The sequence below is a fragment of the Barbus barbus genome (genome assembly GCF_936440315.1).
Source record: "Barbus barbus genome assembly, chromosome: 26".
Classification (NCBI taxonomy): domain Eukaryota; kingdom Metazoa; phylum Chordata; class Actinopteri; order Cypriniformes; family Cyprinidae; genus Barbus; species Barbus barbus.
In genome coordinates, this window is record NC_136754.1 from 26,059,777 (window position 1) to 26,083,638 (window position 23,862).

A 23,862-nucleotide genomic window follows, 5' to 3' on the forward strand; every position below is an offset into this window, starting at 1 on the left:
CAGAGTGATGAAGCCAATCAGTAGATATGGGGATGGTTAGGAGGCCATGATGTTCAGAGGCCAATGGGCAAATTTGGCCAGGATGCCGGGGTTACACCCCTACTCTTTTCGAAAGACATCCTGGGATTTTTTATGACCACAGAGAGTCAGGACCTTTGTTTAATGTCTCATCCAAAGGACGGTGCTATTTTGGCAATATAGCATCCCCAGGGCTGGCGGAATAGGCAAATGCTAGGGGCGCCACTGATCCCTTGGGGCGCCAAAATGAGTGAATTTTTTTTAACAATTTTTTTTATTATTATAACCAATACTACTTCAAAACTATACATTTAAAATATAAAAAAAAAAAAAAAAAAAAAAAACGATCGTCCCACAAAAACATTACTAGGCTATTTTTTTATGGCTCTCCTCGGTTCGACCCATGATCATCTTCCCCTGTGCAGCCGCACTTCCATTTACATCAGTTACCCTGACTGTGAACTATAGAAGTTCACTAATAAATTATGCCTATGTCAAAAAGACAGAGGCCCTCTGGTGCCCAGGGAAGAAAAAATAAATAAAGAGAAGAAGAAGAAAAACGGTACAAAGACAATGTAATATAGCCCTTAAATGCACGAATGTTTCGCCAATCATTATCACATATTCGTGTCTTTTGAGACCTATATGTCCAGAACGGGTGAATCTCTAACTGTTGCAATAGCAAAAAAAAAAAACTCTCTTGATATTTTAAGAACAATTACAGAAGAATAAAATAAAGCATATGCCTATTTCGTTACCTTCTTAAACTTGGAAGGGTTCAATTTAAGCAGATGATTTTACCATCGCTGTCATCATCAGAGCTCACTTCCACAGTACATTCAGCATATGGTTCATATTCTCGATCTCAATCATGCTCTCAAAACTATCGCTTTCACTGGCTTCAAAATCAACATTTTGATCGCTGGTAGCTTATTCACCACATCCACCATCAAATAACAGTGACATATTTCATTGCATATTGCTCTGCAGTAAAGCCATTCAAACCAATTCAATATTTGCTGATGATATTCTTTTGTTTTATACCTGCGGTAATTATGAGGGAAACATCACGTGGTCATTGTGTTTCAAACAGTGCCACCTCGAGGAATAAATATGCATTGCACATTGAGTCATCAGATATGTAGTTGCTCAGGAAATATATATTTACATACCTCTGTCTCTAGCGACCCTATACACTTTTTCTTTTTTTTTTACAAAAAAATAATCAGAAAACATTCTTTTATATTTTATATTTTTTTCTTCTTATATTGTTCGTAATGAATATATTGTGGAATACTAAGGAAGTTGTTGTCTAAGGTAGTGAATGATCTCCCGGTTCGCTAAAGACACTAGGTGTGCATTTAAGGGCTCTGTGTGTGTGTGTGTGTGTGTGTGTGTGTGCGCAGTGGTTTATACATGTGCGGACAAATGCGACAGTGTATATATATGGAACGATTTTTGTGCCAATATTTATCAAACAAATCCAGTGTTTTGCAAATAAACACAATCTGCTTTGCAAAGAAAAACTCGACTTTCAAACAAACGCAAAGTGATTTTCAATTACAAAACTCTTTGAGAGAAAATGCAGAGGTATGGACAAATATATGTATTGTGTGTTACAACTGTGAGACTCATTTGCCTTTTTATGAGGAAACTTGGCTTGATTTTCTCACAAATGCGACAGGCTGATTTTCTCACACGAGTGCAGGCTGATTTTCTCACATGTGCAATTGAGCAACGTTCTTTTCCAAAACAGCAGATGGCGCTGTTGGTCAATTTATGCTAGTCTCCCGAGACCTGAAACACCTCTTTACCTTTTCAGACCAATATGAGCTGGGAACAGGTGAGTTTCTGTCTTACTAGATCTATAATTAACCATTTAGATGTTTTCACAAAGCGACCCTACTACAGTGTCAGTGAAATTCACAACAAGTGCTGTAAAGTTGTTAACATGATTGATTAGTTAAAAAAATCAGAGGTGACATGGCTAAACATTTAACTAGGCTGTCTTTCCCTATAAAAACTGATCCATTCTCCATACCTCTTATCCTCTGTTGGATTGCGGGTTATAGAATATACATATATATATTGATACAATTGTTCAACATTCAAAACAATGCAGGGGTATAACAATATATTGTGACACAATATATTGTAATACTAAAATGCAAATATATAGTGAATAGAGACAATATTGTGTACCCAAAATGAAAGCATTTTGAATTTTATTTTTACGTTAGGTCAAGTAAGATTTATTGTCTTTCTGCTATATATGTTGAAACATAGCCTACAGTGGAGAGAAATGTTGTAGGCTACCTCTGCAGTAAAAGTTTAAACAAGTATAAAACTACACATAGACAACCTGAAAGGAGTAGGCTAATCTAATTATACAAATAGACTACTATAATCAAACTAGTTTAAGTTCAGATGAGCTTTATTGGGATTCAGCTATATAAATGTACCAAAATATAATATAAACATTATGAAAATTAGCCATGGTTTTACTAAATAAATACCATGGTATTTGTAGTAAAGCTGCCTATATTGAAATGGTAACCTGCAAAAAAAAACATGGTTACCACACTTTTACAATAGTAAAAACAATTTAAATTTTCATAAGGGATATCATAGTTTATCATATTTATGTTTATATATAGTAATATGCCTTGTACAACATTTAAAACTAAAAGTGGCCTGTAAGGAGATAATTCCTATTTCAACCAATATACCAGCAGATTTTAGTCTGACAATAGCCGGTTTGGAAAAATCCAACTAAAATTATGTAGCTTTTTATATATGGCCGAGCAACATTTTAACTCATGAATTTAAGAATAAAAGGCTACGGTCAGGAATTATATTAGTGGCTCTTTAAAATGCAAACGTTGGTCATCTGAGTCACTCCTAGAAGAGTCCTCGCTGTCCAGAGTGTGTCTTCACCCTGTTTATTAAACCACTGTTTATTAAAATGATGAATTTAGTATTATATCAGCGTGAACTTGATCCTTCTCCCCAATTGACAGGACAAGAGTGACACCAGAAAATAAATATTCATCATTTTGCTAAGCTAAAAAATACGTAATTATTTTAGACAAATGATTGCACAGTTACATCATTTAAAAAAAAAAAAAAGTTTTAGATATTGCACTAAATAATGTGATTTGTTTTCATTTTTATTAATAATTAATGACCTCTTGGGTGATATTACTATATCTGATACTAAATTAAATTGTCTAAGCTTTCATTTTTGGTACACAATATTGTTGCTATCTATTATACATTTGCATCGTTTTGAATGTTGAACAATTGTATCAATATATATTCTATATCCCGCGATCCAACAGAGGATAAGAGGTACGGAGAATGGATCAGTTTTTATAGGGAAAGACAGCCTAGTTAAATGTTTAGCCAGGTCACCTCTGATGTTTGAACTAATCAATCATGTTAACAACTTTACAGCACTTGTTGTGATTTTCACTGACACTGTAGTAGGGTCGCTTTGTGAAAACATCTAAATGGTTAATTATAGATCTAGTAAGACAGAAACTCACCTGTTCCCCACTGCAGATTTTCCTGATGGTGAAATTTTGACTTGCTGACGAACCTGCCGACATGATTTCACCTTACTATGAGTGCCTATATGTTCAACGTTATACAGAAAAACAATTAAAAGTACACTAAAGTGCACTATTTTTCTGCTGTGTTTGTTGGGCATTCAGGATCATGGACACTTTTCACAAGACTGTGATGATGCATTTCAGCGGTCATCAGCATCGTAAATCCTTGATTTAAAAAAAAAAAATTATATATATTTTTATTTTTTTTAAATTATGTACAATTATATCACTATACTTTGTATTATATCACATTTGTATCAAATTACAAAAAACCTAGTAAACGCCAATGCGAGGGTATTTCTAATGCAGCGTCTATGGGAGGGACGGTAAATTTGACATCGTTCTCTATGAATGCTGTTATCGGTCTCTCAATTTTTTTCCTATGATTGAAAGTCGTGAAAATGCTATCGCAGAGTTTTTCTTTTGCTATTTGAGCAAACGGGAATGCAAAAAACATATTTGTGATACTCTCCCATTCACTGCTCTCGAAGTTTATCCAACTAAGATGACTTCCGCTGCTAAGAAACCCATAAATGTGCAGGTTTATTAAGCTGCATACAGCTATTTTGAGGCTTATCAATTTCTTAAAATGTCCTGTGTGAATGTTCCCAATCAGTGACCTCCATTTAGAACAGGAAAGAAAATGTTACTATTGATTGCACCGTACATAAAATGTTAATTAAATTTTTGAGGTACATGAGATGTGTTTTAAAGTTCTAAGATATTTGAGTCACATTTATTTCTTTACAGTTATGTCAAGGTGTAAATGTGTTATGTTTTGTTTATAACACTGTTAATTGTGTTTCAATTGTAATGTGCAGTATTGACTATTTAAGGTGATTATTTGAAACTATGGATATTGTTGTTATCAATAAACAATGTTTGATATACATTTGTTTTAGTTTTTCATTTTATTCAAATTATTAAAAAATGTCTATAGCAAGAACAATAAACTAGAGGGGGGTGCAAAATTAAAGAACTGAAATTAGGAAATGGTGCCTCGAAGCACCCAAGGTGGTCCTCCAGGAACCTCAGAGAATCACTTCTTTTAAAACGGTGCCTAGAGGCTCTACAGAGGGCTCTGCCTGTGTGGCAAAGTGATGAACCCCAAAAGGTGCCTCCAGGAACCTTTAGTTTTTACAGTGTGGGGCGTAGGACCCACGCAGACTGCAGGGTGAGCACCCCCTGCTGGCCTCACTAGCACCTCTTCCAGCAGCAACCTAGTTTTTCTGGGAGGTCTCCCATCCAGGTACTAACCAGGCTCAACCCTGCTTAGCTTCAGTGGGCAACCAGTCTTGGGCTGCAGGGTGATATGGCTGCCATAAAAACATAAAGTGTGAGACTTACTACTTCTGGAGGTGCATCTGGATCATGAACAATGGGTACTGATCCATTCTTGAGTTATAACTTTTTAACAAAACCTGCCTTGAATTGTCCCTCATTCACAAAGCAGTCTGGAGTAAAATGATTTGCGCAGACATAAACAAATGTAGGTGTATTCGTTGGCGCATTACCATCAAAAGCTAATCCACTGTGTCCTCAGTGGCTCTGATGTCTGGAGAAAATTAGGACTCTTATATACTTCTACATCTAACAACAAAACACCTGCGTTGCTTAGAAGACATTGTTGTCGCTACAGCTGCTCGAGTGCGGAGAAAATGATGAATTTCGTACAACTGGCTGAGGGTGGAAATATGCTAATATGGGACAGTAGGCTACATCAACGGCTGTGGGAGGGGCCTGAGCAATATGACATCATATTGGATTGATAACTGTTTAGGGTTTTGGGGGATTAAAAAAAAGGAGTCAATGGATTTTTATCATTGTAGGGTGGTTGTGTCTACACACTACTAAGACACATTTATATGCAAATGAAGATATTTTGTATCCAATGTCACCTTTAAAATTAAAATATTATAATCTTAATTCAAGTGATGATGGATTTTGAAAGTCTGGCAGTAATCAGTGTTGAGTACTACTGTAAGGTTAACCCTGCCTGGTTTACATGTTTGAAAATGATTAACAGTTGAAAAAATTAGACATTTAGAAAAGTAATCAAATGTAATCAGCTACATTAATAAATTAATTGAAAAGTTACACTACTTATTACATTTTAAGAAAGGTCACTTGTAATCTGTAACCTGTTACATTTTCAAAGTAACCTTCCCAACACTGGAGATACAAAACTCATATTAGAAAACAATCATGATTTAGAAAATCATAGTTATGACATAAAAGTATAAATTATTACATAAAAAGTCAGAAGTAAAAAGTTGATACTTTTTATGTCATAATTCTGATTTATAATTTTGAGTTTTATCTTATAATTTATTTTTTCATCTCATAAATGACTTAATATATCATAATTTCATTGCTTGTCATAATTGTGACTCTTTATGTTTTAACTTTTTTCTTTTAAATAGGACTTTTATGTCAGAATTATGAGTTAGTATGTCATAATTTTTTCTTTTTATATCATAATATTCACTTTTCATTTCATGAACATGACTTAGTACGTCATCATTTTGTCTTTTAAATGTCATAATTTTGACTTTCATCTCACAATTGACGTTTTATGTCATAGTTTCCATTTATAATCTCAGAAATAGGGCTTATTGCGTCAGAATTTCGACTTTTTGTATCCTTCTTTTGACTTTATGTCTTAATTTTTATTTACCAAAGCACTGTTTTTCTGTGTGGCCTAAATGAGCATAGCTTCATGTGTCTCCACCATGAGCCCGACTGCAGCGCGCTGCTCCGCCAGAGGAGGCGCTCGGTCCTCAACAGATCCTTCTTTCCTCGATCAGCTCGAGTGCCGCCGCTGGCAGTTTAACGCGAGGAACTCCCGAACTACTTCGGCAACCCGTTACAACGGTCGACATGGCGACCGAGGAAATAATCAAGCGTTTTCTTAAGAAAAGATGAAGAAAGCCGATACACAGTAAGAATGAGTGAGTGAGTGAGAGTGCATTTGTTATTTTGCGCCTGTGGCTTGCAGAGTAGCGCATTTTGCGTGCATTATGTGCTCGTTTCTGGGTGTGGACCGCACACGGCTGCTAGCGGCTAATCTGATAGCACGCTTGCAACATTTAGCCGCCCGGCTAGCCTTGTGTAGCTTTGGCTTGAGCTATTTTTTGTGTTTTCAGTCAGGTTTGGTGGTTAGTTCGTGCCATATGCAGATTTTGGCGTTGTCTTTGTCAGTGTTTTGGATTTCAGCCGTGTAGTCGATTGAAATAGCAATTCGGTAGTCAATGTAGCTTATTATCTTAGGGAGCAGAGCTGAATGCTGTGTTTACACGGGCCTCCGCTTACAAAAATAGCCATTTACAGTAATCCACGTATTTGCATGTATTTTTTTTCCACATGTCATGTTTCCGCTACAGTGTTTTGACAGTGGGGTGGATAATAATCTAGTGTTTTGGTCGGGTTCAGCGGGTGCCGTGTTACATAATCGCGGGATCTCTTGTGGTTTATCCTAAACACATATCCCGTAAAATTTCGCCTTTATCCAGTGATTTACGCTCATTTCACCTCATATATTAGGAATGTGCAAAGAACAGCCTTTTGGAGTCGGTTTAACTCATTGTCTATACTCGCAATCCTTGTAAGAATTTAAGAGTGTATTTGCTATTAGCGTATTCAGTCCAGATAGAGATAGGAGCCAGTGAGCATTGTGCTAGCTCAATAGCTAATGGAGATGGACAGAGGAGAACAATATTAAACTTAACCAGTTTGGGTTTATTTTTAGCAGCTAAATTGTGTTAATTATGCACGTTGCTATCAAACGTGTACATGTAATTGCTTGGAACTATATGAAGTTGAGTCTATTGACAGACGAGTTAGCTGTGGGTTGCCTGTTTACTTGAGGCAAAGCACCACAGGTAACTATGGTAACAGTTTTAACTAATAAATACCATCATATCATACCATTTTTCTACAGACAATTTAAAATACAAGGTGTCTGAAATGTTATGTTTAAATATGCTAATTAACTATCTAATTAAATAAGTGTTGCTGAAGTGGAGATTTCTGGCTTAGTAAATGAGGGAAAAAAACGAATTTTGAGAGAATGCTTTACTTTAAAATTTAAATATGTATTGTATTTGTAATCTACAGATGCAGATATAGCAAGTGTAAAGAAATAAAATAATTAAATGTGTATTCTCTGTGTTTTCTTTCCACTAAGCTGAAAGAAGGCATTTTATGGAAGCAGAATAGGCCAAAATCTTAAAAACATTAAAAACAACAACAACAAGAAAATATCAGCTCAACACATTGCTTTTCAGAAATTAAGAAATGATCCCACCTCAATAGGGTTTAAACAATTTCTTCTTGTAATAAATGTTTAAATTGTAGTCTTTTTGTTAGTTTTCTTGTTTGTTGGGGTAGCAACAGCTGCCAGACGTGGTTGATTGACAATGCGTCAGTTGGTTCCTGTATTTTACTGTGTAATTGTTTTGGTTAATAATGTGCATCATGTGAACCCATCACTAAAGATAGACTGTTTTCTAATTTCCATGTTTGTCAGGTTAATCATCAGCTGCATCTCTTTTGTTACAGGTTTCAGGTTTCACACCATGTGATGATCACCCGGGACGTGTGAACTTATTTAAGAACTCCTGTGTTCAGAAGATTTTTTGATTCCAGTGGAATCTTTCATTTTTTTCCATCTATTATTCCCTTTTTGTTAAATGACACACCTAGTCGCACACACACCCAAAAGAAACCCCCCCACCCTTGTTTACATGTAGAACAACCTTGCTACGATGCCTGTACAAGCTCCACAATGGACAGAGTTTTTACTGTGCCCCATATGCACCCAGACGTTCGAGGAGACGGTGCGTCGGCCCATCAGTCTGGGTTGCGGCCACACCGTTTGCAAGATGTGCCTCAACAAGCTGCACCGCAAGGCTTGTCCCTTTGACCAGACGGCCATCAATACTGACATCGAGCAGCTGCCCGTCAACTCGGCCCTGCTACAGCTGGTCGGGGGTCAGGTGAGGCATTTCAACCATGTTTACTGAGTAGCATATCTAGAACTGTGATAATGGTGATTTTTATACCCCAGTGTCTGATTTAAAGCATGCAGAATGCTAGATCTAAAGACAAGATGCCAAAATAACATTGCATGATTTCTTGTAATGCACATCTATGAATTTTCTTATACATGCAGTATTTTTTGTGCAAAGTACATTAAAATTAAACAAAACAACATCCTTGAGCATGGAAACTAGAATTACACAAAAGTTTCATCCAAACTATGCCAACTAAGTTTGTTTCCCAACAAAGATAAAGGTATATACCCTGTCTAGATTTTGCTGGGGAAAACAAATAGTCCTCTCTCTTTTATGGTTTCATATTTTTCCTGATATTCCAAAGCAACTGATGATGAAGTTTGGAAGAAAGATCTTATCTTTCACACAAGCAAGACATTTAATCTACAAACTTACTGGACTTAAAAATGAGGAGAGATAAAGAGTGAAAAACAAGAGATTTTTTTAAACCTGCAAACACACATTGTGACCAGTAAAATTACTAATAAATGTTTATATAGCCTAAATAAATACAAAAAAAAAAGACTAAGAGATGAGAGTGAGACGTGAGTGATTGTTTGGGAAAAGTAACGAGTGATTCCATGTGTAGTTCAGTTTTCCATTTTTGGGAAATACGTTGACCAGATCACAAGACTTGGGCTCACGTACCCCTCCTTCAGCACAAAGTGTTTCCATATTTGCAATATTTAGTTGCTAAAGTGCTGTTTCTTATGTAAATACTTGTGTTCAGTTATCATTATTTTATTTTTCCATTGTGGTGGTGCTCTACCGCTGCGGTATTGCGGTTGTCTCCCTCAATAGCGCAGCCCTAAGCATAACCACAGTTTTTCAGATCTATCACTGTGTGCTTCATTTAATTTGTCTTTTTCTCTCAGGTGCCCAAACAGCAACCTGTGGCGCTCATTACGTGTCCAGAGGACACCAAGCATTATGATGAGGCACGGCAGTGCGTTGAGGAGCTGGCCCTCTACCTCAAACCCCTCAGCAGTGCACGAGGTAATTGACATGCTCTTATTTCCAAGCTTTTTATTTTATTTTTTACGTAGAACAGTAGAACAGAACATTAAAAAAAACAACCAAGCAAACAAAACAAAAAACAAATCCAACCCTAAATACCAGTCAGACCTTAAAAGAAAAAAAAAAAGGTACAATGTACATTCAGTACAATTCTTCAGCAGGAGTGTGGAGGTTAGAGCACTCCACGAAGGTTAGAAAAGGTTGCCAAGTGTTAAAGAATCTCTTATTTGACTCCTTCGTTGAGCATCGGAGCTTTTCCAATTGTATGTTATACATAACATCTTTAATCCAGTGTTTGTATGTTGGAGTCTAAGGCCGCGTGCACACTGCAGTTAAATTCAGTTGTCAGTTTACTCCTTAATCGCATTCTGTACACATAAAATGTGTGTACAGAAATACGGGAGTGACAACCGCATTCTACAACTGCATTAACTCCTGAAAAATACAGGTAGTGACAACTGTGTTTACAGAAATTCTATGCAGTGTGTACAGAACTGAACATCTAGTTATTAATGACGCATTTAAACGTGCATCAGAAATTAGTCTTCGTCTGTATGTGAGATGCAAGAAAATAACAGTGAAAGAAGTCTTAACTTGGCACATTTTGACACGGGGCTAGCTGCGCTCATGAGCCCTGGGGTAGTGTCAGTGTTGCCAGATTTTCATAGCTAAAAAAAAAAACAAACAAACAAGGACAGGCACAAAAAACATACGTCTCATATCCACGACATACTACTTTATTAACTCAAAGTTCCTGCCTTTATGAGCTAAGACCAAACAACATGCCTAAAAGGGCTTGTAATTGTGAGGACATGGCAACACTGCAAGACGTTTAGCGCTCTCTAAAGTAGCCTCCTGAGCATAAACAAAGCGCTGCATGTCTGTTAGCGGTAGTTTAGTTCAAATCGAGGGACAAAAAGAGTCTTTAGCCAAAAAATGGCACATAACAAACGGCTAAATTTTCATTCACTCCTGCAAGATGGCAAAATGTTGCTATGGTTACAAATGTGAGAGTGAGTGCCGTGGCCTAAGAGTCTTTCCATTTATATAAAATTAACCTCCTGGCTAGAAGTGAACAAAAAGCAATAACATCAAACTGAGATCTGCTTAGATTATAGTCTTGAGTGGCAACTCCAAATATTGCTGTCAGCATGGTCGGAACAATAGTTTTACCAAACATTGTAGAAAAGGTCTCAAAAATGTAACCCCATTATTCTAGCAATTTCTGACATGTCTTAAACATGTGATATAGATTGGCAGGAGCTTGCTTACATGGCTCACATGTAGGATTCACATCACTTTTAATCTTTCCCAGTCTGTCCTTAGACCAATGAAGACAATGTACAATTTTAAACTGAGCAACCGTGTGTTTAAGGCTAATAGAGGAAGAATGTATTCTCCAAATTGCTTCCTGCCAAGCACCATCTGATATTTGCTCCTCCATTTCTTTTTCCCATTTTTGTTTTAAAGTTTCTAAAGTATCCAGATTATGTAGATTAAAGGGATAGTTCATCCAAAAATGAAAATTTGTCATTTACTCACCCTCAAGTAGTTCCAAACCTGTATGAATGTCTTTGCTCTGCTGAACACAAAGGAAGATATTCAGAAGAACGTGGGAAACAGAGCAGTTCTGGGGCACCATTGACATCCATAGTATTTTTTTTTTCCTACTATGGAAGTCAATGGTGCCCCAAAACAGCCTGGTTACAAACTTTATTCAAAATATCTTCCTCTGTGTTCAGCAGAACAAAGACATTCATACAGGTTTGGAACTACTTGAGGGTGAGTAAATTATGACAGAATCTTTTATTTTTGGGTGAACTATCCCTTTAAGAAGTCCATAGACTTTGCTAATGGACTGTTTTTCTCCACACCTATGCTCTAGAATAGAATCAGACAGATCGATGAAGACATCTTAACTGATATGCTCTTAAAAGTAGTTATGCAATTTAATGAATTTTATAAAAATCTTTATCTGAATTTTCATTTAGCCAAAAAAGAAAATAGTTTATTTAATAATCTGTTAGTTAATCAAATGTAAGAATCAACATTCAAATAATAAATGTTGAGTTTCATGCAAACATTTAAATTTCATATTAGTCCATTTATATAAACTTATATAATATGATGTTTCTACTCCAATTCGTTGTTGAAATATAAGTATTTAAAGTGTAGCTGTAATTCAAACTTCCATTAAATAATGAAGATATCACTAACAGGTTAAGTGAAATTACATTGAATTTGTAATGTAGTGCACATATTTAGCAAAATGCTAATTTCTAGAGTTATTTATTCTAGCTAACTAATTGCTGTGCAAAGGCAAAAGACTGTAACTTCGATTTTGGTCAAACGAGTTATTGATATTTTTGGGACATTTAAGACATCCTTTATCATGTGCATAACTGATATCCTTTATCATAACTGCATAATTATCTTGAGTCAATTTCGTTGTTTTTCCAAGAACATAATGGGTGGTCTCAACCATAACTTCGAAAAGCCCCGGTGTTCTGTTATACGGTGTTATAGAACACCGTATAACACTAGTTACGGTTCTTTCACTTTGTTTGGAACGCTCAAATTGAGTTACAAGCGTTCTGCCTTTGTTTAACTTAAAATTAAGTTACGGTTACGGCTTGGAGTTATACGGTGTTCTGTCTTTTTTTACTGTCCATTAAAGTCTGCCGCATTTAAATTACGGTGTAGACAAACAAATTAGATCGCGATCTACCAAACAGCGCCATATAACAAAGCACTGTAAAGACTACCTTGGCAGCAATACGTAAACGAATAACCTTTTAAAGAATTGTATAGCCTTTTTTATAATGCAGATTATTCACCAGGCTGTCACTACTAATTGGACGTGTGTGGACTCTTTTACAGTCTATGGTGTGGACTCAATCATAAAATCAGTAGCCTACTAACAGTTCGCAATTAAATCCTTATCCTACCTTTTCATGTAACCAGATAAAATCAATCCATGGCGACGGACGTCGTCGGAGATGTTTAATCCACAAGCATTCTGAGCATTATTCCTGCTTCCTCGTTCGTTTCATTCGGGTCAATATAAAAGCAATTATGCTATGTCTAGCATTCTTTTCAGTTACTAAGCATAGCAAATAAATTGTTTGCAAAACGGTTACATGTTTTACTTTTTGTCTGCTTGTTACTGTCAAAAAAAACTTTAATACAGTTACATTACTATTCAATAGCCTATATGAGACAGCCCATGGTCACTAGATTTTATACAGGTGTTACTGTAACGTTTTTGTAAATGGTGATCAGCAACCAAATATTGATAATGTGGAAGTTACCGCCTTTTGCCTTGGTGTGACTTCTCACTTTTTGCAGACAATGCAAAAGCAGAGTGCAGTAACTTCAAAATAGGGGTAAAAAAAATAGTTTGAGCCCACAATTTTCATTACCAAAACATCTAATTCAGGGTTTCCGTGGGGTCTTAAAAAGTCTTAAATTTAGTTTTATCAAATTTAAGGCCTTAAAATGTCTTAAATTGTACAAGAAAGTCTTAATTATGATTTCAATAGGTCTTCAATTTGGAGACCAAAAGACCAGAATTGCCATATGGCTGAATATGACTATTAAAGGCTTCAAAAGGCTATGATTTCATTAAATAAACATGAGCGCTGCACGTTCAAAGTCCGTTGCTGCGCTGCTTTGTATACGGTCTTTACCTGGAAAACCGTTATTTCCGCCAAACCCAAAACCTGCTGGCAGAGAATGATTCAGTTAGGTTAAACTAGTGCGCGTACCAGTTTCACTGCATGATTCAGTCTATTAAAATACATTTAGAAAGATCACACACATTAATTAAACGTTTAAATGATTCGCTTCAATCACAATGACTCGCTTATTAACGTTGACTTATTGCCACCTACTGGCCCTTTTAATTTCACATTTAATGTATCTTAATTTTTAAAAAATAATTTCAAACATCAGTTTTCAACGTTTTATGTTTCAAATATCAAAACATAATTTATGCATTTGTAACTGTAGGTTAGCATTCTATGTCCCTCTGAGCTGCATTAAACTGTGTAAATGCATCTAAATGCCAATTCAGATGCATTGCAAAGATTAATTTTGTTGATACTGATTTCTTTTGCTTGGTAACAGCCCAAATGCAAGAATTTGACTCAAAAGGTGATGCATACTTTTAGAAAAAATGTCTTGAAGGTAAAAATGCCCATAAAACTTATTGGAAAAGATTAATTACTATCACTGCTGTGAACTGACCACACAGAATATGAAGAATATCAAAAAAATTGAGGAGTCAGCTGTCCACGGTAATCTTTAAGATATCAGCACAATAACACACTCAGCAAAATATCGTCTAATTATCGTTATCGATAAAGTCCCAGAAAATATCAAGATATAATTTTTTGCCAATTTCGCACACCCCTAATTCATGTTATTTAATTTATATAATAATTTATTGATGATAATTGTTCAAATCAATATTATTAATGCTTTTGACTTATCCATTTTCTTAAAAATGGTTTAAAGACTGAAATGTAAAGTTAATCATTTTACAAAACTTTTTGTTTTTGTGAAAACTTGTATCTGAATTGTAAATTATGCTTTTTACAGTCATTTTACAGTTTAATATGGTACTATAGACATTGCCCTACCCCGCTCATATGGTACTAATTTTATTTGTACAGGTCTTAAAAAGTCTTAAATTTGAGCTTAAAAATCCTGCAGATACCCTGTAATTGCCAAATTTCCAGTGTCCTACCTATAATAATTTGGTTGGACAAACAAAAAACTTTAAAGTATTTTTTCTCACTTTCACACTATAGCAAGTTAAGGTCTTTTGCCTTTGTCGGGCAGTATAGATATTGAAATGCAATGTTACATGACATCTTTCTACTGTTGAAACGCTGATTGAACAATTACATAAGAAATGTTAACGTTTAAAAAAATAAATTAATTTAATGATAACGTTTGAAAAATCTTACTCACGGTGTGGGAAAGAAATAGTTGCTGACAGTTAGAATGTGTCAACAGACAAGCACTAATTAAACATCACTGTTTCGGTCATTTTACCAGAAGATTGAGTTCTATAATGATTTAAAAATGCCTCCTCACAATTTTGATTTTTTAAAAATGAAACCTGTTCACAGAAAGCTTGATAAAAATACACTTATTAAATGGTGTGAATTTTTATTTCATGCCAAGAAAGCATGCCAAGTACAGTGATGCACATTTTTGACTGTATCTAGGGGTGGGCTTGAGTAATGCTGCTCAGAGCATGCTGAGCCGCCCCATGCAGAGGAAGCTGGTGACTCTGGTGCACTGTCAGCTGGTGGAAGAGGAAGGACGGGTCAGGGCCATGCGGGCGGCCCGTTCTCTGGGTGAAAGAACTGTTACTGAGCTCATTTTGCAGCACCAAAACCCCCAGCAGCTCTCCTCCAACCTGTGGGCTGCTGTCAGAGCCAGAGGCTGCCAGTTCCTGGGCCCCGGTAAGATGATGCTTTAAAATCCTGTTCACACTAACATGAATAGTCATCGCCAAAATTTGGTCTTGTTGGAAGTTCTAGTGTCTTATATGTGACCCTTTTTTATCTACAGCCATGCAGGAGGAGGCACTAAAGCTGGTGCTGTTGGCCTTGGAAGACGGATCCGCTCTTTCCAGGAAGGTTTTGGTCCTCTTTGTGGTCCAGAGACTGGAACCAAGATTTCCTCAGGCCTCCAAAACCAGTATTGGACATGTAGTTCAGCTCCTCTACCGTGCCTCCTGCTTCAAGGTAGGTGCCTATAATTGAGCACTTGATCTCATCTTAGCTTTTCGCAAGTATCTTATGAGGTGTTTTTTTGCAATATGTTTTCTAATTCATATCCAAATCAGTTGGGATTATTTCGATTTTGATGTTCTTAATGTGCAGATTAACTTTTTCTGCACCTCGACAGCTTATTTGCAATAACATTAACAGCTGTAGCTGTGAGGTTTCAGTTGAGTCTCTTCTGTCTCGTAGGTGACTAAGCGAGATGAGGATTCTTCGCTGATGCAGTTGAAAGAGGAGTTCCGCACATATGAGGCACTTCGGCGGGAGCACGACTCTCAGATTGTTCAAATCGCAATGGAGGGTGGCCTCCGCATCGCTCCTGATCAGTGGTCTTCTCTGCTGTATGGAGACCAGTCTCATAAGTCTCACATGCAGTCCATCATTGACAAGGTATAACAGCCATCTGTCTGCACGGCTTGGGAATTTTCTGCACTTTCAAATGCCAGAAATAGTGTTATGTCTCAATAATGGATGAAGGGAATATGACTGTTTGCCTTTCAGCTGCAGACCCCGGCGTCGTTTGCTCAGAGTGTGCAGGAGCTGACCATCGCACTGCAGAGGACGGGTGACCCTGCCAATCTCAACCGGCTAAGACCTCACCTCGAATTGCTTGCTAACATCGACCCAAGTCCAGGTTTGTTAAGACAGACAAAAATAATATGATGACTGAGCATCTGAAATACTGAATTAAAGCTTAGCGGTATGACGGAATATGCAATGACATTGGAGACATTTATTCAATTTATTCAAAGAATTGAAAAATTGTATCATGATTTACACATGGATGATTTAAGTAGGATTATGCTGTGGAAAATTGATATGCTAATTGGCATAACAGGAATTAATTACAATTTTAAAATAGTTTACAGTAGTAGTTTTTTTTAACTTAATGCAATAATATAAAAACATTTAGAATATTCGCTAGAATAAATTAGCTTTTAAGGTGAATTTAAAAATGACTATATTCTGATATATACTGTGAAAATAAATTTGTATGAAATTACTCCTAGTGTAATTTAAGGTTTAAGATCATGGCACCCACCCCTAGAGTGAATTAGTAACGTGCACCTGTTCTGTTCTGTGATCAGTTTTGCTGTGATTCCTCTTTATTCAGATGCTCCTCCTCCTACCTGGGAGCAGCTGGAGAAGGGGCTGGTGGCAGTAAAGACGGTGGTGCACGGCCTGGTGGACTTCATCCAGAACCACAGCAAGAAGGGTGCTGACACGCAGCAGCCACCACAGCACAGCAAATACAAGACGTACATGTGCAGAGACATGAAGCAGAAAGGAGGCTGTCCCAGAGGAGCCAGCTGCACCTTCGCCCATTCTCAGGAGGAACTGGAGAAGTGAGCGCCGTTGCATGTCTGCTTAGTTTTAAACCACAAACTTGCTTAATACTCAATCTCATTTGGTGTTCTCTTTGCAGGTACCGCAAAATGAACAAACGTCTTGCTGCACGAGTGCCCTGCACCCCTGGCCTGCTGCCTGAAGAGGTGGTCGCACTGGAGCCTGGGAGAAAGGTCTCTACGCTTACCAACGGGGGCCCTCTTCCCCATCTTATCCCCAGAGGCACAGACCCCTCCACATATGACCTCTTACTCAAGCCCAAGATGGACGCTACTAGCCTGAGTGCTCCTGGGTCGCCACCCGACTCGTAAGCCTTTGCTTCTCGTTCCCTGCTTTTCTGTCATGACTACAGTATCTACATTTTTTTTGACTGAAAGAGCAACAGCAAAAGTGCTGAGATAGTGAGAAGTTGTGCTTAGGTTTGGCTTTAACAGGAAGGGACAACATTTTACCACTGACTCCTTTCTTCCTCTTGTTTCTCTTAAGTTTGGATAAATCTAGCTTGGCCCTGACACCCCACCCTGGGCCTCACCTCAGGGCGGAGCACTTACCCATGCCCAAGCAGGTGCAAGTCATGCCCAGAGGTGCGCCACAGATGTATCCACAACAGCAGCCCGAGCTCTTCTATCCAGAGCAAGCCAGACCTCCTCCCTCAGGATCTCAGTATGATGCTCAGTACCGAACAGGTGAGTGGATTTGCTCATATGGATGGTTGTCTGAACAGATTATGAAGTCCTCTGCTCACAAGATTCTTGGAGCTATTTAATGCCAGTGTTTTTTTTTTCAGAGTTTCATGCTAAATTGATATTTAAAGTTTTCATTTAATACTGCAGGGCTTAAAGTTCTCCGTGCCGGATCTCCGGCATGCAGCGTTTGGCTGTGGAAAAATATAATCCTACATTAAAAAAAAATAACTTGTTGATCTCACTTTCAAGTCCATGAGTTCGCCTCAGAGGAGCACAGCTTTCACTCTCAACCAAACTAACATTACTAGCCAATCAGAATTTTTTGCTCTTATAAACACAAGATGCGCATAATAGTATTCAATTGCAGAGTCGCAGCCCTGATGAATGGAGAAACGAGACGCGTTAAAAAAGCTGTGAGGCGCAATGGTGAAAGATGTCCATCTAGCATGGCGCATATTTACATGGTGAAACTAATTAAAAAGCAGCGGAGCTTTGTAAACAGCTCAGAGTAATCATTTCATCTCCATAAGAACGATATGATTCCCAGATCAAATTTACAGGGATTTTTGAAAAGACTCTGTTCATACATGATCTCTTAATGGTAATTTGCTGGTAATTTACCAGTAAAGACTGTATGTGTGAAAGGGGCTAAACTCTTCCTCTGCATATGCTGTGAATTTGAATTGCTTAGCGTTCATCTGGGATTACAGTGTGCATTATCTCACTAGATTTGTAACGTAAATCATTTATAAACATTTGCCAACACAGGAGAATACATCAACCTATGTCTAAATATGCCATGTATTGTATATCACGATTTCAAAATAAAAATTTGAGTTTGCATGTGGCCAAATATTAAAATTTAATGGAGTTAAACATTGTTTAATCACGCTGTAAAGTGAAACGTCTCCATGCCGTTGGCGCCCTCTGCAGGTATTTGTTATAATACTTAATGTACTTAAGTTGGTTATGTTCATATTATGTATGTGCAAACTACATTATGTATTTTAGCAGTGTTCTTCAATAAAACCATGCAGTTACTTGGTTTAGATATTTTATTTGAGCCAATTATTATTACCTCATCGTTAGTGTATATATAAATAGTCATACTAAAGCCTGGTTTTCACTTAGGCCTGTTTGTTACTAAAAAATATCAGATTACTCAATTGTCAAAATAATCAGTAGATTAATTTACATAGTTACAGCCGTAGATTAGTTGAAACATTTCAAAATACAACTGCATTGTTTTACTTTTTGTAATTAAAAGACAAATATTTTGTCATTGAAAATTTCTTAAAAATAGTATTAAAATATTGTCTCGTTCTAGTGAACCAAGTATCTGTATCTCGTGAGCTAAGTGTGTTGTGACACCCCCTAGTGTCGATAAGCAGGAATATAGCTCATAATTTTCCACTTGTATGATATAGCTTTCATTCTTCAGGTCAACATATATATTCATGAAAAAAAAAAGTTTGGATAAGGAAAGCAATAACTTTCCCATAGTATCCTTTCAAATATTTAAGTTGCCACAGTCATATGCTGCCCCCCGCCCCTCCCCCAGAAAGAAGTTCAGACTCAGGATTTTTATTTTTTTTGCTTTAACCCCTTAATACTGTGTACGACTGTGTCCAGGTCATTATAAAAAAGAAGTAAAGAAGAATTCTGGGTACTGCTGACCAACAAATTGAAATTAACTAGGCTAATTTGTTAAAATGAAGCTGTGAGGATGTATATGCTAAATAATTAACTTGAATGTCTCAGTTGATAATTGTCTTAGGGTGTATTTACACCAGAAAAGTCCGATAGTTCACTTGCTTTGGTCCAGACGAAATATAGTTAAATATAGTTATATTATATAGAAATAAAGTTTTTTTTCTTTTTCGTTTGGTGCGGTTCGCTTTCACACTGCCCTTTTTGCAAGTGAACCAGAAATTATAAACAAAACCACACGTGTGCCAAGGTCATCCATTCATTGGACAGAAATTCTCAAGCATGGAAAACAGGAAGTGCAAAAACAGGCTAATCATGGAGATCTTTTGTAGTGCAATTTTTATTCTTTTACTGATTTGCTGTTATGAGATAGGCTACTAATGCAATATGAAGAAACTTATGAGCATCAAATGAGACAATGTCATACGATGTATTTACGACTTGCCGAAAATAAAATCTATAGATATAAAATACTTAAAGCATATCAAAATGTTAGTTTAAACATTTAACCTAGATATATGTGCGACTCAGAAAACACTAGTTATTTAATAAATAATTAAAATATCTCCTGACTATTTTTCCCAGACACATTCATTGTAACTTTTGCTGCGGCTTTGCGCCAAGCTTTAGCCTGTTTAGTGCGCTCATGTCTCGTTGCTATGGGTGCTATATGGTCACAAACACTCATAATTTACACGTGTTTTAAGGCGATTGCTAGCAACAGCATTATATGCGCGACTCGTGAGCTGTGTGTTTCCGAGCGTGCTTTCTGCAGTTGGGTCGGATCGAGGCCGGGTTCATAGTCACATCTTAAACGGACCGTACCAGAGTTTGTTTGGAACTGAGACCACCTCTTCTGCTGGGTCTCGGTTCGGTTGTTTGGTGCGCACCAGAGTGTGATTGCTGTATTCACACCTGCCCAAAAGATCCGCACCAAAGGGGGAAATGATCCAGAGTTCGTTTTAATCGAACCAAACAAGGCAGGTGTGAATACATCCTTAGTTTGAAGTTTACTTAAGTCTAGTTGCATATTTCTGTTGAGGGGAATTAGGCCTATTTTTAATTTTCAGTTTAATTGCACATTTATTGTTTGTATAAACAGATAAAGCAATAAAACGCTAAAAACTGAAAAGTGAGTTCAGGCATCACAAGATTATAATTTACCTAATGAATAATGGATATCCATTAAAAAATTAGCTTAAAGGCATAGTTCACCCAAAAAAAAAAGAAATTCCTGTTAATTTACTCAGCCTCAGGACATTCAAGATCAAGCAACACAAAATTAATACCTTTGGCTCCTGACGATATATTGAGGTCTTATGAAGCGAAACAATCAGTCTGTGCAAGAAGCCACTGTAATTATTTACAACATTTTTACATGTAATCCATAGTCTCAGCCAGAGTGATGTCCGGTTTATGAATGAATCATTCTTTTGAAGATGTTTTTGTTAGTGAACTATATAAACCAGTTCGCCCAATTGGAGTGAAGTGTCTGAAACTGTTTGTGGCTTGAGCAAGATTGCATTTATTTGTGTTATTAAATTATTTTTAAAGATTAACTTTAAGTGAGCATTAGGTGGTGACAAAGGTAGTATAAAAAATAGCAGAAAGATTTAACAATTACTCATACAACATCAGCCAATAATAAAAAAGCCATGTAAAACTGATATGATTCCAATTTGTGTATAATGTCTAGACATGTATCTATCTGTGCAACTTTCTGTTTCTGAAACCTGCTTTTAACAGATGACAGTCCATTTCAACAGTATTTAAATGGTTTTAAACAGCTCTTGCTATTTTTATCAAGTAAGACCAAATACAAGAGTACAAGGACAAGAGAGCTGTTTCTGTATTCTGTTGTCCAGTCTATAGACTGTCCGTGAGCGCCATCAAGTCATAGTTTTAAGGAACAGCAGCAAAACCGTGCATGTGACCAAGTGCAAATCTTATGAATTGGCAAATTTTCTTTGCAGTGTGAAAGTAGATTAAAACAACTCTTGACAGCATGCAAATTCACGATGGTCTAAATCAATGTTTTGTCAGTTGTAAATTCAAATCAAAATGTTTATTGCACCAATTTTTTTTTAACTGAATATTAGTCTTGGCATGTCATTATGCTCATAATCTCTGTTTTCTTACAGGCAACCCCTACCCGTACCAACCTCCACAGTACGTCCCTCCCCGCTATATCCACAATCCGCCGCCTCCGGGTGAGCCACCTTACCCAGAGCCGTACCCGGGATATGGCCCAGATCGCCAATATCCGAGCCACCACTCTGGTCCCCCTTTCTCAGCCCACACATACGTACCACCCTCCCATTACAGTCGCAGACACGGACACTATCCTGCACCCCCACCTCCGTTTGCCCAGCCCAGAGATGACTTGGTCAGGATGAGCCCGGTTCCTTTGGACGTTCCCCCAGCCGCTATGCCTCCACCTCAAGCAGGGCCTGCAGGTTCTCTGTACCACTCCCAGGAACCGTCATCCAGAGACAGATACCCACCAGACGGGTACTACACAGCTGGACTGCATCCCAGCCAAATGAGGTCCCACATAGGAGTGAGTTCTGTTCTTCTTAAGGTTTTGGCATTCTAAACAGTAGTTCCTCTTGTTTGATATGCATGCCTATAAGCATTTGTTTTTTACAAATAAGGTTTCATGAATGAACATTATTTTAGTATTGTGTTTAGTATAATATTTATTGCTATTTTTCCAACCAATTATGCCTATGTAATTGCTATAATTATGACTACAAGTAATACAAAGACTATAAGAATTGAAGTTGTTCTTAATAGTTTTATTTTTATTTTTACAGCTACCAAGAAAAGAATAGAATAACGTATTATTATTATGTGTGTGGAATAATTAAAATAATTAAGAACATAAAAAAATCAGCTTAACCCCGTTTCTGAATTGTGCACTTGTTGCTTAGGAACCGCTTTAATGAGTCTTTAAGACTTTAAAACTTATGAGTCAGCATTTTGAATTCAAAAAGGTTCCATTCTTTAACATTTAACTAATGCATTAACTCAAATTTATCAAATAAAAATCATATTACACTATTTATTAATCATTGTTAGTTCATGTCAGCTCATGTCCATTGAATAATGTTAACATATCCAAGTTTAGTTCTAGTAATCAATTAGTAGATATTAAAATTAACCAAGTAGGATTAATAAATGCTTTAGAATTATTTATGTAGTCAACTAATGTTAACATTTGAAAACGTGTTGTAAAGTTTTTTAACATTTCTAAGCCATTCCATGTCATTTCTGTAGTCTTGAGCCCTGATAGAAGTAGATTAGTTTGTATACCAAGTCACTTCACTTGAGTACTCATTGTGCTGATTTCCTTAACCACCAAGTCAGTTCATCAATGTAAATTTCCAAATCTGAGTTATTTATATGTTCTCCCCTGGCAGGACCCGTACAGTCGCTCTCAGCCCAGTCTGGATGACTTGCATCGCAGGCGCAAAGAGCTGCTTGTCCAGCTAGAGGAGAGACAAGTCATCTCTCCTCCCCCCTTCGCTGCCTCTCCAACTCTCCCTTCACACCCGTTCCCCAACGACTACCCTCGGGAGGTGAGTCCTGAACGACGACATCCTGTCCTTCATGGATCATGAATATAATGCTCAACATTGCTCTGTTTCGTTTTTGAATTCTGAATGCTTGCAGTATTTGGAGGACGGCTCTAAAGCCTTTGGGAGTCGGGAGCCAGACTACGCTGGGCAGTATTCTCCCTGGTCATGTGACACCATAGGATCATACATTGGCTCCAAGGATGCTAAACCAAAAGATGTCAGTAGTGCTGTGGAGATGATGGCAAGTGATCTATCTTCTTTGTGTTCCCACAAATCAACAAAGACTGTCAAAAACAGAGGTTTTATTTGCTGCTTCATTCCTGTACTCTCCTGTGACAGAATGCAGAGGGGAAAATTCTTCGTGAGCCTCCACTGGACACTCAGCGGCGGTCTGCAGAAGCCAAAGATGACGATCCCATCATTCCCTTTGGCCCTCTGCCCACTGTGTCTCCTTTTGGTGCTATTTCACGTACCTCTAAAACGGGTTACCAGACCACTGGGCCTGTACAGGCCATAGCATCCTCACAGGCCTCGGGCTCCAAACACATGACCATGACAGGTGACCGGACATCTTTATAATACCTAATACTTCATCATAAATAGGGATGGGACCTGAAAGGTGCTATTAACAATTCTTACTTTTGAGTTCATTTGTGATTTGTTTTAACTGACTCGTTTAGAAATCTGCTGTTAATTTGTTCATGAAATACTACTGGAGTGTTTTAGTAATCCTGCCTTGATAAAGAGTGCAGGAGTTCAAGCCAGGAATAAAAACTAAAATCATAAAAACATTTTTGTTTCTTGAAATAAACATTAACTGAAATAAAATATTAAAAGACAACTTTTTTCATCTAGCCAAGGCAACAGTTTTCTGAAATAACTAAAACTAATTAAAAATTAATAAATACTATATAAACATTGAAAAAATACTAATTAAAATGACACACATGACGCATAAAATTACTAAAATTTTAAATGAGGAAAAACAATCTAATTCAAACATTAACAAAAACTATAATTGCATATCAGTGATA

The 23,862-nt window shown here is 37.1% G+C and overlaps 1 protein-coding gene across 6 annotated transcripts in view; it reads left to right on the plus strand.

Annotated features, from left to right (window-relative positions):
- Window positions 1-6,465: 6,465 nt before the first annotated feature.
- Window positions 6,466-23,862, plus strand: part of LOC306846597 (roquin-1-like) — a 28,436-nt gene continuing 11,039 nt past the window's right edge. For 3 of the 6 annotated variants that reach the window (XM_079380065.1, XM_079380070.1, XM_079380069.1), the window contains exons 1-14: window positions 6,467-6,573; window positions 8,193-8,629; window positions 9,562-9,682; window positions 14,941-15,180; window positions 15,290-15,465; window positions 15,694-15,894; window positions 16,006-16,138; window positions 16,619-16,850; window positions 16,931-17,158; window positions 17,338-17,537; window positions 21,389-21,807; window positions 22,670-22,828; window positions 22,923-23,069; window positions 23,168-23,387. In XM_079380065.1, the coding sequence (XP_079236191.1) occupies window positions 8,399-8,629; window positions 9,562-9,682; window positions 14,941-15,180; window positions 15,290-15,465; window positions 15,694-15,894; window positions 16,006-16,138; window positions 16,619-16,850; window positions 16,931-17,158; window positions 17,338-17,537; window positions 21,389-21,807; window positions 22,670-22,828; window positions 22,923-23,069; window positions 23,168-23,387 (2,707 nt within the window). In that variant the 5' untranslated portion in view covers window positions 6,467-6,573; window positions 8,193-8,398. Of the gene's footprint in view, window positions 6,588-7,414; window positions 7,514-8,192; window positions 8,630-9,561; window positions 9,683-14,940; window positions 15,181-15,289; window positions 15,466-15,693; window positions 15,895-16,005; window positions 16,139-16,618; window positions 16,851-16,930; window positions 17,159-17,337; window positions 17,538-21,388; window positions 21,808-22,669; window positions 22,829-22,922; window positions 23,070-23,167; window positions 23,388-23,862 lie in introns of those variants that run through there. The other 3 variants (XM_079380066.1, XM_079380067.1, XM_079380068.1) reach the window with 3 other exon arrangements.